We start from the raw sequence: 16,518 nt of genomic DNA on the forward strand, positions 1-16,518 counted from the left end.
CTTTCTACAGTTAAAACCATGCTCAGGGCAGTTTACAGCATGAAAAAATAGACAATTGCAAACATAACATAATAAAATATCCAAAAATACGCAACCACATTGAAACAATTTCCACATAAATCATAGCACCTAAAATAATGATACAAAAAAGTTAATAAAAGCCACACATGCACCCCAACAAAAACCCCTAAACAATACCCTGGCCATGCTAATCTATGCTAAGTTTGCAATCCTATGCTCATATACTTCCCTGGGAGTAAAACCCATTAGACTCAATGGTGCTTAATTCTGAGTACACATGCACAGGATAACACTGTAAATTAAGCTCAGAACAGACCTTTTTAAATTAATGGACCTGACTTACTGATGTTCATTAATTTCAATGGGCTAACTTTGAGTAAATTGAATACCACCCATTGTGTACAGATCTAATAATAAGCACGTTATTTCGTGATGGTTGAAATCAGCCTCAAGAAAAATTGGTGTGTGTGTGTTAGAGAGAGAGAGAGCGGTTGCTTTTTAGGTATTTTCCCAGTCTCATTTAAAAGGTCATATTTGGCCTAATTACCACATTGTTAACAATTGGCCCAAATTGCATTTTGCTGAGAAATCATATATTATGTGGGTAGAAAGCATTCTGCGAACAGAGCGCACTTGCGTAGGCTTGAAAAGGCATAACTCATTTTCTTTCCATGATCCAGGCGTCTTAGGAATTTAGAATGTGTTTTGGCAAAGGCTGACAGAGGGGAACAGGGGGAGATGAGGGCACAGAGGCAGTCAGCAGGGTCTGGGCAGGACATTTTGAGAGAAGTGGGAGAGAACATGAAACATTGGCAGCCAAGCCCAGCTCAACCCACCCATTGCTGGATTGTTCTAATTTAATTTGAGCGGTTCAAACATGTCTGCTCTGAAGAAAACTCCACTGACTTCAGTGGGGCTTACTCTCAAGTAAGCTTGATTTCCCAGTCGCTGGGAAACCCTAGCTTAATTTAGGCCACAAATCCATTTTTAAAAAATGGTCACATTGTGAAAATCACAAGTATAGTCATACCTGCTTCAGGTTAAGCGTTTTCAGGTTACACTCCGCGGCGACCTGGAAGTAACGGAGCGTATTACTTCCGGGTTTCGCCACTTGCGCATGTGCAGATGTCCAAAATGACGTCATGCGCATGCGCAGTAGCGGTGAATCGCAACATGTGCAGATGCGCAGTCGTGGGTTATGCTCTACTCAGGAAGCGAACAGGGCTCTGGAACGGATCCTGTTCGCATCCAGAGGTACCACTGTAGAAGGGCTCTGTAGAAGGAAGAGCCGCATTCCCCGAAATAACAGGGAGTTTTATGGTCATCATGCCGTTGTCTGACAGTGTCCTGCAAACCCTGATGTCCTTCCAGTGAAAAAAATTAATAGATTCACTTCTGACCCTCTGAACCATTTGCAACATGCTGCCCTTAATAATAGCACACTTTCAGCAGGCAATAGGACCGCAGGAGGTTCCCCTCTTGCTTCTAAGTGGTTCTCCATCTTTATGCAAGATGGAATTCTGAGTAGGAAGCAGCTGGCAATCTGCATGTTAATACGGTAGCTGCATGATGCCAGTACTTGCCAGCTGATTATGCCAAACACTGCCTCTGTCTGCCACCATTTTAGGACCAATGGATCTCTGTAATTTTCAGCCTCCTGAAGCTCTGGCTAGAGGATTGAAAGCTTGAGAGGCACTGTTCTTACACGCTGTGCGACCCTGTGCATGTGTGGCTTGATAATTTGCAAATGGGTTACCAAATAGTTCTTACAACGGGGGTCAGAATTAGACAGCCCCTGGGCCAAATCATGCATATGCACACACACTGAGACCGAAATGAGACCTGGAAGGAGTTTACATTGGCTGATACTTCGCAGGGTGGGAGCTGTGGTCTCCGAAATCCTTTTGAAAGTAGCCTTCCTGCAAAACTGGTTTCATAGCCAGGCTGCTACCGAAAGTCCTCTTCATGTTGTCGTTTTGCCTTGCGTGAGAAATGTGCTGCCTCTGGGTCCAAGGTTTTTAGAATCACAAGGTCTAGAAATTTATTGCATCTGGGGAAAGGAAGCTGGGATTTTCTAAAGATGGCATTCAATTTTAAAAAAGTCCCCACTTAGAATATGCACAGTGCACAAATCAATGTTCCTTTAGAATTTGCAAATATTGATGGCAAAATCTGAATTTTGCACTTGCCCAGTGAATTAATGGATGTGAGCGAAACACACATACAGTGGTACCTCGGGTTACATACACTTCAGGTTACATACGCTTCAGGTTACAGACTCCGCTAACCCAGAAATAGTGCTTCAGGTTAAGAACTTTGCTTCAGGCTGAGAACAGAAATCGTGCTCCGGCGGCGTGGCAGCAGCAAGAGGCCCCATTAGCTAAAGTGGTGCTTCAGGTTAAGTACAGTGTGGACCTCTGGAACGAATTAAGTACCGTATTTTTCGCTCTATAAGATGCACCAGACCACAAGACACGCCTAGTTTTTGGAGGAGGAAAACAAGAAAATAAATATTCTGAATCTCAGAGGCCAGAACAACAAGAGGGATTGCTGCACAGCGAAAGCAGCGATCCCTCTTGCTGTTCTGGCTTCTGTGATAGCTGCACAGCCTGCATTCGCTCCATAAGACGCACACACATTCCCCCTTACTTTTTAGGAGGGCAAAAGTGGGTCTTATAGAGCAAAAAATACGGTACTTAACCCGAGGTACCACTGTAGTCTTGCACTCATTGATTGAAAAGGTGGTCTTTCCCATGTGGCTGAGCAGAGCAGGCTTTCTTTCCAGTCTACACCTACTGAGTTTTACATTTCCCCTCTTGCTCGGCTTTCTTCAGCGTCTCTTAATTGGCGAGGCCCCCCCTGCAGCCAAATATGGCTATTCGTTTCACCTTATTACGGCTTTTGCAGCTCACTCGCCCCGCATTTCATCCGCATTTGCACTCATGCATGTCGGCGGGAGAAAGTTGCTGGGAAAATTTCTTCTCTCTTTTCCTCCAAGGAGTTCAAGCAATTTGTTTTAGTTCTGCCTGACTGCACTTTTCTGCATAAAATGAAGAAGGGGGGGGGAGAGAAAACCCACGGAAGAAAGTGCTGGGTTTCAGAACTTGTTCATAACTCAGTAGGCTATCCACTTCCCTCACCACGTGTGTGTTTTTGGCTCGAGGCATTAGCGGGAAGAAGACAGATTAAGCTGACATTAAGCCCCTCTCTGTGCCCTCGTACAGAGTGTCTACAAATGGATAACTTCCCCAGCGATCACTTTTCTCTGATGCTCAGTGCTAAAACCTCGTGAGACGACGGCCATCCGTTAAGTCCCACGAGGTGGTGAAAAGAATTTTCCTAGCCATGCGGTCAGAAATCTGGGAAAGCGTCCGAGTGGTGAGATTCCTCTCTTAGCAACAACAACTACCAGACTTTTAGAAGACATCTGAAGGCAGCCCTATTTAGGGAAGCTTTTAATGTTTGATGTATTACAGTATCTTAATATTTTTTTTGGAAGCTGCCCAGAGTGGCTTAAAGCAAAGATTATGGGACAATGCACACAGTGACTTGGGATCTCGATCACACGCAGTCTGTAGTCCACTGGCAGTAGGAGTTCAGTATGGGTATGTCTTTAAGTTAACATCTTACACCAAAAACCTGACAGTACCTAACTACCGAAGGCTTTTCAGCAAAGCCAGACTAAATGTCTTTCCCTCTGCAGTGTTGGATGGCAGGTTGAGAGGCGTTCCCTACCAGGACAGACTTTGCTCGTGTGCTCAAGACATCGATTCCTTAAATCATATTTTGTTGCATTGTGCAAAATATGAGCAGGCCAGGGCTGAACTGATACTACCCTTGCTGGTACCTTTCCCGGGAAAATCAGAGGCTCACTATGTCAGGTTCCTACTGGAAGACCGGACAAATGCTAGAATGTTAGCATTGGCAAAGTTTTTATCGGTGGTTGTAAGAACAAATGAGCCCTATATTCTAAACAAAATGCTTGATTAACCTGGAGGAAGGCTGTATGAATTGTGTATTGACTTGTAATGATTTCTTGGGTCTCTGGACCGTAATAAAGATTGATTGATTGATTGATGATGATGATGATGATTATCAGCTTGGTCACTGCTTTCCCTGCTGCCAGTTGGTTCAGATAGTACCAGTGGTCTGACTCATGCCACTTCATCGTTTGAGCTATTTATTTGGTTTTTAAATTTAAAATGTATACTGTTGTACCTTGGTTCTTGAACGCTTTGTGACTCAAACGTTTTGGCTCCCGAACGCCGCATACCCTGAAATGAGTGAAATGAGTGCTCACGGTTTGTGAACGTTCTTTGGAACCCAAACGTCCGACGCAACTTCCGATTGAGTGCAGGAGGCTCCTGAAGTCACTCGGAAGCCACACCTTGGTTTTCGAACGTTTTCCGAAGTTGAACGGAACCGATTCTGTTAGAGAACCAAAGTACGATTGTATTAGAAATGTTTATTACTTGTTTTTTTTTAAATGTTTATTAGAAAAGTCCAAGGAGCCTTTAAAAAAGCAGCACTGGGAAAAAATATTATATCAATGAGATAATGAAAGTATAATTGAAACTAAGTACAGTGGTACCTCTGGTTATGTATTTAATTCGTTCCGGAGGTCTGTTCTTAATCTGAAACTGTTCTTAACCTAAAGCACCACTTTAGCTAATGGGGCCTCCTGCCGCCGCCACACCGCCACAGCACGATTTGTGTTCTCATCCTGAAGCAAAGTTCTTAACCCGATGTACTATTTCTGGATTAGCAGACCCTGTAACCTGAAGTGTATGTAACCCGAGGTACCATTGTACAGTCATATCTCGGGTTACAGCCACTTCAGGTTGCGTTTTTTTGGGTTATGGACTGCCGAAACCCGAAAGTACCAGAATGGGTTACTTCCGGGTTTCGGCGGTCATGCATGCACAGAAGCGCTAAAGTGCGCTTTGCACATGCGCTGAAGCACCGAATCACAACCCATGCATGCGTAGACGTGAAGATGCAGGTTGTGAACATTGCGGGTTGCGAATGTGCATCCTGCATGGATCACGTTCGCAACCCGAGCGTCCACTGTATCAGGATTGCAGCAAAGTCCTCTCTGTGATGGCCTCTGGAAACAACTATCTAGAACAGGGGTTCCCAAGGCATGGCCCATGAACTTCATTCAGGTGGTCTGTGCTGGGACTCTGCGTAGCTCCACGTGTGTGAAGAATGGCAGAAGGAAGCTCTGCCTTCCTCAGAAGATTATAGCCACAGCTATTGGCTAGCCATGGCAAGGTCCCAAGCACTACAATCGCTAAACAATGGGAAGAAAAGTCTTTGAGTGATTCGCAAAGCAATTTTCAAGTGGTCCAGGTGGGGGCAAGTTTGAGAACCACTGGCTGGGATCATTTCTGAATGTGACCCATGGGGGCTAGAACTCAGAGTTTATGTGTTCAGGCAACAACCGATTGACACACGTCTGATTGATGCACTCGCACCAATTTGAGGCTGCTTTTTAAATTGCATTTTAACCTGTATTTTAAATTGGGTTGTTTCCCTGCCCCTTATTATGTTTCTATTCTAATTTTACTGGTGTTAGCTGCCCTGAGCCCAGCTCTGGCCGGGGAGGGCGGGATATAAATAAAATTTATTATTATTAGTCTTTTGTGGTTATAACAATAATAATAATAATTTATTATTTATACCCTGCCCATCTGGCTGGGCTTCCCCAGCCACTCTGGGAAGCTTCCAACCAAATATTAAAATACAGTAAAGCATCAAACATTAAAAGCTTCCCTAAAGAGGGCTGCCTTCAGATGTCTTCTAGAAGTCTGGTAGTTGTTGTTCTCTTTGACATCTGGTGGGAGGGTGTTCCACAGGGCGGGTGCCACTACCAAGAAGGCCCTCTGCCTGGTTCCTTGTAACTTGGCTTCTTGCAGTGAGGGAACCGCCAGAAGGCCCTCGGCGCTGGACCTCAGTGTCCAGGCTGAATAATGGGGGTGGAAACGCTCCTTCAGGTCTACTGGACCGAGACCATTTAGGCCTTTAAAGGTCAGCACAAACACTTTGAATTGTGCTCGGAAACGTATTGGTTATGTCTGCAGGGAGCCTGTTCTTTTTTGGGTTTTAACTCTAGGTTCATCATTACCCATGTGAACTCCCTCCCCTAAGGTTAATGACACTCAGCCAATATAATTGCACCCCCCACCCCCCAAATGCAAAGGATGAGGCATGAGAGTGGGAGCAAGTCCGTGAGCAGCTGGAGGGCAATTTCAGATGGGAGAGGCCGGTTTGAGTCTGTAGGCATGTTCAGAGTTGAATGGGAGACCTGCCAGTTATTCTCCATTTCCAACTTTTCTTTCCCCATTTCATCAAGAAGCAACCACGTTCCTTTAATCATTCCTTCCCCGCTCACCCCACGACATGCTTTCTTCCAGAATGAAGATCTGTGCGCAAACTAATTTGCTATGGCTCTTTCTTCCTTGACAGACACTTCTTTTAAAGAACGATAAATGCATTAAAAAGCGGAAATTGGAAATCTGTAAGGGACATTAACTGCACAATTAAGGCTCGTTGGAACCATGGGTGACAGGGGGAGAGGGTTAGGGCACGGGGAACTGCCTGTCTCAGAGGGCAGCTCTCCCCATATAGGCCCATGCAGCACACTGAACCTCAGCTAATGGTTCAGGCTCCATGCAGATGTTGGTAACAAAACAACATTTTGAACAGGGTGGTCAACAGAGCTGCCAACACCGGGGCCTGAAGCAGGGTTTCCTCCCAGACTAAGAGAGAGAGAGTTGGGAGCCTGGGAGCTCGGTTCTCTTTGATTGTTTTTTTAACATATCATTTTCAACAGTAATTAAACATACTTTATGCATCTTATTCAGTTTTTTTGACTTCCATCAGTCCTGTCTGAAAAATTTCCAGTCTAATCTCTTAGTATGCATTTCTTATTTTCCCTATTACATTTCAAACTCATAACCAATATCTCTACCTTTTTCTACTCTGTAACACTTCGTATATTTCTCCTTATAAAACTTCTTGTATTCCTACTAGCGTAATTTGTTGATTACAGTTGCTCTTCAAATAATTCATATACTTCTTCCAATCTCCTGTAAATCTCTGGTCCCGCAGGTTTCAAATCCTTCCTGTCATTTTTGTCCAATTCTGCATAGTCCATTAATTTTGTCTGCCATTCTTCTTTCGTCGAAATTTCTTCTTGCTTCCATCGTTTCTCTTTGATGCTTGGTTTCAGCACAGGTTAAAATCCATAGGAAAAACTAACTTCACTTCTGTCTTGGGTGGAGCGGTGAGAGATATAGAGGGTTGCCTTCTTTGCAATGGCTCTAACCAATCTGGAGCGCACTTCTGAAGAGATGCTCTTTCTTTGCTAGGCAGAAGAGGCGGGTGGGTGGCCTGGGCTGTGTCATTTTCTGTTTTGCAAAAAATGCCCGGACACTAGTGGTCACCTTCCCACCTCTTCTTCCTCTGCACCTGAAGAATCCTCTCTCTCTCTCTCTCTCTCTCTCTCTCTCGGAAGGAAGAGCTGGAGACCACAGAAGCCCCCATGTCTTGAGGCTTGGCTCTGTTTCCCTTTAGTTAGTCTCCCTTCTGTGAGTCTTCAGGACCGCCCAGACAAATGGGAAAAGAGACATTGCAGAGTGAAGTGTGGGCAGGGGAGGGGGAGCAATCAATAGTTGCTAGGATTTATTTATTTCTTTAAAAGCAGCCTAGGATAAATTGCCTCGGCGGCTTTCCTCGTGGGCGCAGGAACTCAAGCTGCACGCTCGAACAGCAGCTCAAATTGCACAACAGCTGCTATTGTATTTGGGCATATGTGTGTGTGTGTGTGTGTGTGTGTGTGTGTGTGTATATGTATATATATATATATATGCTTTCGTAGATTTTCACGGGTACAGGAATGCAGGTTTTGGTGTCTTCGGGTGTCTTCCCGTGTAAGAGTTGGGGTGTCTAGGCGACGTTTCGACGAGGTCTCACTCGTCATCTTCAGGCTGGTGCTTTCGGCTTCTTGTTACTGGAACAGAGCAGGATCTCAGTGTTTGAGTTCCTATAAATACTGTTGAGGGGGTGTGGTGTATAGCCTCCAACGTTCTGGGCAGAGAGGAAGTTCCCAGGTTAGTGTGCCTTTTCTTCTTTTGTTCCTTAATTACTTGAGGGATATCTTGAGTGATTTCTTGAGTGATATTCTGAGTACCACTTAGGTGGGTCATTAAGTGTGGATTAGTTGCTAAAGCTTTCGTGTCTTGACCTCTTGATCTTGTGAAGAGTTTTTCTGAGAAGATGGCTGTACTGCACTTAGTTGTGCTCTGGCTTGGCTTCGTGTATAGGTGCGAGCTGTGGTTTTGTGCCCTGTGCCAGCCAGATCTGTGTAGGGATTGTAGGGGGGTGCAGCTTCCTCTCTTTTCCAACACATGAAAGAAACAGGACACGAAATTAATTTTGCAGATTCCAAATTGCTCTTTAACATGGAACATCACCACAAGAGAATAATCATGGAAGCCATCGAGATAGAGAAACACCCTCACAACATGAACAAGCGTGACGACACGTCCCGCCTGCCAGACATCTGGAAATTAGCCCTCCCCACAAAAACCGACACCAGAACCAGAGGCACACAGAACGCCATCACCAATCAACCACACCAGACCCAAACCCAGACCCTCTCCACAGATAAATTACAGACTCCATCCAGTAGCCAAACCATAGTGGCACCTCCGGATGCTGCACCCCCCTACAATCCCTACACAGATCTGGCTGGCACAGGGCACAAAACCACAGCTCGCCCCTATACACGAAGCCAAGCCAGAGCACAACTAAGTGCAGTACAGCCATCTTCTCAGAAAAACTCTTCACAAGCTCAAGAGGTCAAGACACGAAAGCTTTAGCAACTAATCCACACTTAATGACCCACCTAAGTGGTACTCAGAATATCACTCAAGAAATCACTCAAGATATCCCTCAAGTAATTAAGGAACAAAAGAAGAAAAGGCACACTAACCTGGGAACTTCCTCTCTGCCCAGAACGTTGGAGGCTATACACCACACCCCCTCAACAGTATTTATAGGAACTCAAACACTGAGATCCTGCTCTGTTCCAGTAACAAGAAGCCGAAAGCACCAGCCTGAAGATGACGAGTGAGACCTCGTCGAAACGTCGCCTAGACACCCCAACTCTTACACGGGAAGACACCCGAAGACACCAAAACCTGCATATATATATATATATATATATATATATATGGAGAATTTGCACTGGATGCGCTGATCAGATTCTCAGTGCCTTTTCTCTTTAGAAAAGACCGTGATCGGCTTTTAGGGCAGATTAATGATCCGTGTTTCCCAAAACTATTGTGCTGATTAGGTTGGATGCTTCACAACGGCGATGCTCTAAATAGACCTCACAGTGGAATTTGGAAAGGTTGCAGTTGGCGCTGTAGCTTCCTTCTGTATCTCTCCCCCCCCCCTGTAGATCTGCTTGGGTTAGCAGAACTTTTCCTTCTCCTTAGTTGCTCTGAACCCTCCAGCACCACTGTCAGCCAGCACAGAGGATGTGCCACCAATCATTGAGGGATGGATGGGGACTCAGTCCTGAGCTGAGACTCTCTGTACCTATTCACATGCTTCCTCAGTCACCTTAGGAGTGTGTGTTATGCAAGGCAATCCCAAGGCAGATATCGATCCTATGGACCTTTCCTGTTTGATCTGCGCCGTCCTCGCAGCACTAAATATAGACGTCCTGATCCCGCTAGGCAAGAGCCTTGCAACGATTTCTGCTTTTAAAACCGTCCAATAAGGAGGGGATGGAAAGGGTAGTGAGGGGAATGGATCTGAGAAACAAGACAATTTGAGTAGGCTTGTTTCCTAATTACAGTTCCTACACCTCGCTGTCCTCATCTGGCCTGCAAATTGAGACAGACACCTCCTCTCTCCCTTCTCTGGAGGTGAGCCAGCTCAGAGTTTTATGTGTGAGATCATCATTATGGCTAATAATGGGCGTTAGATACATCCTCTCGCAATCCTTTTGTCTTCTTATGGCTCCTTCTGATAGTGACATGAGGGCAGTTGTTCCCTTGCGATCCGATATGGTAGGATCCCAGCTTGTGTTCCAAAAAAGGGTCATTATTAAACCATCTACGTGGCACTTTAGGAAGTAGGATAAGCAGAAGTCAACATCTCTGCTCCAAGGAACTGAACTATATAAAGTAGCAGTTCTCCTCCTGTGGGTCCCCAGATGCTGTTGGACTTCAACTCCCATCATCCCTAGCTAGCATGGCCAGAGCTCAGGGATGATGGGAGTTGTAGTCCAACAGCATCTGGGGACCCACAGGCTGAGAACCGCAAGGGTGGGGAACTCAGACCCAGAGCTCAAATTCACCCCTCCGAGTCTCTCTTTATCTTACCCTTGGGATTCTCCTGGGCCACACCCCCTTTCCCCAGGCTGTGCCCCCCACTGCAGCGGCTTTGCATCCTCCTCGAATGTTTTTCCTTGACTGAAATGTCGTACCTTGCAATAGGAAACAGCCCGAAACCCAAACACCACCTTCCATGGCTGCACTCCTGCATGAGATCATAGCTCCCAAAAAGTGCTTTCCCCAGGCACAGTACCCCAAAATGCATGTTTCAGGGAATGTGCAAGATTGCCACCTCAAAAAAAGCACTTGGGGGGGGGGCGGGGGGCGATATTGCATGGTGCCCCAAAATGATCATTTTGGGTCGTATTTCCCAGAAAAAGTGCAGCCCCAAATCACACAAGATTTCAGTGGCTGTTTTGACCACTGCCCTCTCACGAGGAAAAATGGGGTGTCCTGTTTTTTTTTCCAGGGCAGTTGACAGATATGGAATGTGTCCCTGAACTCTGATTATTGCTATCCTGGGTAGAGGGCTGTGTGTGTGTGTGTGTGTGTGTGTGTGTGTGTGTGTGTGTGTGTAGAAACTAGCCAGCTGTACAAAGGTAAAATATACATTTATTGCTCCACCCACTTTTCCTTCTCTGGCCCTGCTCACCACTGGAATATGACCCTTGAGTTTAAATACTCTTGATTTCAATGCAGGGCAGCATTTAATACAACTAATTGGAGGCAGAGCCAGGCAGCCACTGCAGGCAGAGTCTTACTGACTTTGGCTTTTCTCCCCATCCTTCTCCCTTGAGCATTTCAGCCATTCTCAGACACAAGCATCAGATATTCGAGAACAAGGAGAAAAGTTGGCAGCATCCAACACGTAGATGTGCCTGTGATTATTCAGGTCTGCGTATGCCAAGAGATAGAGACAGAAAAGACACCAGGGAGTCTCTGTGTGATAGGAAGACTGTGAATATAGAATTGTAGAATTGTAGAGTTGGAAAGGACCTGGAGGGTTATCTATTCCAACCCCTGCAATGCCTGTTTCAGGACTGGATTTTAGGCTGCAGGAAAAAATGGTAGAGGGTCTTTTGCCCCCTTACCTTGCCCTAGTGATCAACCTCTCTTGAATAATTTGTTTCTGTTAGTGACTAGGCTCTATCCTGGGGACACGGGTGGCGCTGTAAGTTAAACCACAGAGCCTAGGACTTGCCAATCAGAAGGTCGGCAGTTCGAATCCCCGCAACGGGTGAGCTCCCGTTGCTCGGTCCCTGCTCCTGCCAACCTAGCAGTTCAAAAGCACATCAAAGTGCAAGTAGATAAATAGGTACCGCTCGGGCGGGAAGGTAAACGCCGTTTCCGTGTGCTGCTCTGGTTCGCCAGAAGCAGCTTAGTCATGCTGGCCACATGACCCGGAAGCTGTACGCCGGCTCCCTCGGCCAATAAAGCGAGATGAGCGCCGCAACCCCAGAGTCGGTCACGACCGGACCTAATGGTCAGGGGTCCCTTTACCTTTACCTAGGCTCTATCCTATGAGCTGAGATTTAAACGGCTGCATGTAAGAGTTGCTTGCTAATCTTATTTCTGAATTATGCTTTGATCCCTGATATCTTTTTCCTACGGGAAGATTAAAGAGCCTTACGTGGTGCTCCCAGGAGGCCCCACGTCCAGAGACTAACCAGGCCGAGATCTGCTTAGCTTTAACAATACACCAGCAACCCATGCCCTCCGATCATAAAATGAGCCCTGCCATATCATAATGGTAGCTATGTTCTACCCTGACCCTGACCCAGTTTGTATAATTTATACCTTTATAAAATGCCTAAAGGTACGCTAGCGAATTACCAGCCCTGCAAATTGCCAGTGTACGATTCTCACCCTCTGGGCTCGTTTTATATACCCATTCGTCCCCCCCCCCCCCGGACAAGTCAGGAGCAAATGTCACCAGGGGTTCATTCCTGTCTGTTTAGCAAGCAAAGACGTGCCTTGTTGAGGAACAATAAAAGTTAAGAACCTCTTCAGGACAAAACTTGGGCGTAATCAATTTTTTAAAAGCAAAAATACCTAAAAGTAAAGAGATTTTGCGGTGTTTGTGTAAGCGCTGGCTGCACATGACTTAACATGCCACAGCCGTACTGAATGCCAGAGATAAATCTGTCTTGTTCTGCACAGATCATAGCAGCATGCTGTCTCCTTCCACCCGCTGTGCTCCCTATGCGTGTCTTCTTGTAGATCCGATGTCCATAACTTTCCTTTATTTCATTGTACACAATTGAGCGCAAACTGCCGCCTCTCCCAGAAAATAGACACATATCTGTTGCTGCTGCAAGCTGGCTTTTAGCTCCACGATGGCTCACCTCTCCAAAAGGGAATGAGAAATGAAAGTCTACCAGGCTTGCGTGTTAATAATAATAATAATAATAATAATGTAAACAGCTGGAACCTGCAACAAAACTGTTATGTATTCAGTGGTCTGCGTTTGCATGAGCTTGAGTCTGGACTAAGGATTCTGAACTCCTGTGTTCTGATTCGATACATGATGTCTAGTCACAGAACATTTCAGGATTTGGGCCTCTGCCATTGGCCCTTGAACTCTGAGTCGTGATTTGCAGCTTGGAAGTTTAGACAGCCAATCACGTTGGGAGTGGGAGTGGCCCAGGCTTTCAGAAATGTATATATGCAGTTGCTTTGCCCCGTGAGATAGTCCAACAAAGGTTCTTGCTGTTATCATTGTGCCTTGCCTCGTGGGAACCCACTTACACTTCAAAAACATTGCAGTGCGGGTGGTCCTGCTCAGTGTTCCAGCCATGCCTCTTCCAGGATACTCTATTCAATTCCCATGAACCCCTCCCAGTGTGGTGTAGTGGTTCAGAGCAGTGGACTTGTAATCTGGTGAACTGGGTTTGATTCCCTGCTCCTCCACATGCAGCTGCTGGGTGACCTTGGGCCAGTCACACTTCTTTGAAGTCTCTCAGCCCCACTCACCTCACAGAGTGTTTGTTGTGGGGGAGGAAGGGAAAGGAGATTGTTAGCCGCTTTGAGACTCCTTAGGGTAGTGATAAAGCAGGATATCAAATACAAACTCTTCTTTTTCTTCTCCCTACCCATTTTCTGATTTCCTACCGCCCAACAAAACACTCACCATTCCGTGGCCACTGAGCATTCTCAGTCCCCGTTGGGCTACTTGGGGTGATTCTTTTGTCTTCTTTATTTCATACCTCTAAAGAGTTTTTTCTTCTTCTGCAAGCCTTAGTTTCGCCGAGCATACTGACGCCTACACAGCTGATGTAACTCAAAAACCCTGATTTTGCTCTTGGTGTGTGCATGATATTAGTTACACTAAAACTGCTTCGGCAAAATCAGCTCATGTTTAATGTCCAGCATAGACCAGCTGCAGGTGAGACATGAGATTGAACATACACCCATAAGGTTTTGGTCTGTACCGAAACAGTAATATGTAAAGGTGATTTGGTTTCCTTGTTCGATCATCCTCCATAGCGTCTGGTAGCTTGACATACAGAAAATAGCCAGGGAATCTTTCCACTGAATGGGGATGAATGTTTTCACATGTCTGTGGGACATGCTGCTGTTTATAAACCTTTGCTACAGGGGCAAAATGAGAAGTTCGCAATCCTATAAGGGAGGTTTCCGGTGCCCAGTGACTGGATGAGGCAACTCTGTTATCCTCTGACCTGCAAACTTTTTTCTTGACTTCAGCTTGCCATGAATCCTGCGCTACTTGCTGGGGCCCACACGCTAACAATTGCTTCACCTGCAAAGACCCGTCTGACGTGTTACGGGAAGGTTCCTGCGGTGCGAGTTGTGGTACAGGGTTCTACATCCAGGATGGTGTTTGCAAAGGTAAAAAAGCTTCAAGCTCTCTAGTGGCCTTCATTTGTTTTTGTTTTCTTCTGCAGACTTCTTCGAGTGGAACTAGTATCCATTTTTGTGTTTCACATTTTGGTAGGAGTCTCTTGGGGGGGTGTTGCTCAGTGGCGTAGCGTGGGGGGTGCAGGGGGGGGGCCGGCCACACCGGCCACAACATCTGGGGGTTAGGGTTAGGAGGCGCAAATCCACGGGTTAGGGGGCGCAAATCCATGGGTTAGGGGGCGCAAATTACTTGCCTTGCCCCGGGTGCTGACAACCCACGCTACGCCACTGGGGTTGCTTCCTTTAGAGCAGGGGTGGGAAATTTCCTAGGAGTCCTTTATGGGCTGCCAGAACATTTTACCTAAACCATGTCTGTCCTGCTCATCAGCTGACATCTCTGGTGGCAGCGTCCACATATGGAGAGAGCCAGTGGATTCACGACAATGAGGACACACCCTCAGTTCTCTTCAGCGCCTCCACATGCAAAGTGACAGTCAGGGAAATGCCATTCCCTCAGTGAAACTCTTTATCCAAGCTATGAGGAGTTCTCCAACATTGTATTGGTATAGGTTTAAGGGGTGGGGGGAATCTCCCTGATCTCCAGAAATTAATGTCAGGGTTTCAATTAATATGGGATGCGGGTGGCGCTGTGGGTTAAACCACAGAGCCTAGGGCTTGCCGATAAGAAGGTCAGTGGTTCGAATCCCCGCAGCAGGGTGAGCTCCCGTTGCTCGGTCCTTGCTCCTGCCAACCTAGCAGTTTGAAAGCACATCAAAGTGCAAGTAGATAAATAGGTACCGCTCCGGCGGGAAGGTAAACGGCATTTCCGTGCACTGCTCTGGTTCGCCAGAAGCGGCTTAGTCATGCTGGCCACATGACCTGGAAGTTATACGCCGGCTCCCTCAGCCAATAAAGCGAGATGAGCGCCTCAACCCCAGAGTCGGCCGCGACTGGACCTAATGCTCAGGGGTCCCTTTACCTTTACCTTCAATTAATGGGCATTTGATTAATATGGATTAAAGGGCAGAATTGTTCCAGATAGGGAATTCCTGGGCTGGCTTATGCAAATCAGCCCGGTTGGCTGGGTGAAGAGCAAACCTGTTAACATGACAAAAGGTGTTGATTAACCCAGTGCAGGATTTACGTATAAGCTAAGCAAGCTATAGGTTAGGGCCCCACTTTCTGGGGGGGGGGGCAAAAAAATTCAAGGACAAAAAAACCTGGATGCACATTTCCAAAACATAAGATGAAAAACAAATAAAATAAAACCTACATACAGCAACAGTGTTAAGAGTTGTATAAGCTCCTATGATGTAAGTAATGGGCCCCCAATCATTTTAAGCTAGTGCTTAATAATTATTTTGCTATTAATATACTTCCTCTTAATTGTATTTCACTATTAATAAACTTCTTAATAGTATTTCAGTTCAACAATTACTTTGATAAAATACATACGTTGTTATGTGCAAATGGCTGTAGATACCTATTAGGTCCATAAATTAGCATACATTCAACACACACAAAAACAGCGACAATTTGTTGTTGACAAAGGACGGCTGGACATATAAAGGGCCCCATTGCCTTCAGTAGCTTAGGGCCTCATCAAACCTAAATCTGGCCCTGGATGAGCCATTGGGGGGGGGGACCTGTTACCAAGGCGATGGGTTGTATGTTTGAGGGGACAGGAAAAGGGATTCTGGGAAGAAGAGGCAGGAGGGAGAGATAAGATCCATCTTTGGAAGAGGCTGACTGCAGGCAGCTTGTTCTGTTGCCTCTTGGAATGACCATGCCGTAAGACCTAGACTCCCTCCATGCACACTGAAGGTGTAAATAGGTGAAGAAACTACAGTGGTGCCTCGCAAGAAGAAATTAATTTGTTCCGCAAGTTTTTTCTTCTTGCGAGTTTTTCGTCTTGCGAAGCACGGTTTCCCATAGGAATGCATTGAAAATCAATCAATGTGTTCCTATGGAGACCGTCCAGGGACAGAGGGGAAGCGCCGCGGGCCTTCCCCTCTGTCCCCGGACCTGTTTTAAAGCAAGGGAAGGGGCAGCGGGGAGAATCGCTTCTCCCCGTTGCCGCTCCTTGGTTCAAAAGGGGTCCGGGGACAGAGGGGAAGGCGCGCACGCGCCTTCCCCTCTGTCCCCGGAGATTGTGGGGCTGGCAACGGGGAGAAGCGATCTTCTCCCCGCCGCCCCTTGCTTCAAAAGAGGTCCGGGGTGCGGGGGCAAGCCTTGTTTTGCGAAGCAAGCCCATAGGGAAATTCGTCTTGCGAAGCAACTCGAAAAC

General features: G+C 46.4%; 1 protein-coding gene across 2 annotated transcripts in view; it reads left to right on the forward strand.

The window, feature by feature from the left end:
- Positions 1 to 16,518, forward strand: part of FRAS1 (Fraser extracellular matrix complex subunit 1) — a 388,317-nt gene that overhangs the window by 189,676 nt on the left and 182,123 nt on the right. For both annotated transcript variants that reach the window (XM_083520384.1, XM_083520385.1), the window contains exon 14: positions 14,079 to 14,222. In XM_083520384.1, the coding sequence (XP_083376510.1) occupies positions 14,079 to 14,222 (144 nt within the window). The remainder of the gene's footprint in view (positions 1 to 14,078; positions 14,223 to 16,518) is intronic.

This window comes from Podarcis liolepis, assembly GCF_965112155.1.
Source record: "Podarcis liolepis genome assembly, chromosome: 9".
In the NCBI taxonomy this organism is placed as follows: Eukaryota; Metazoa; Chordata; class Lepidosauria; order Squamata; family Lacertidae; genus Podarcis; species Podarcis liolepis.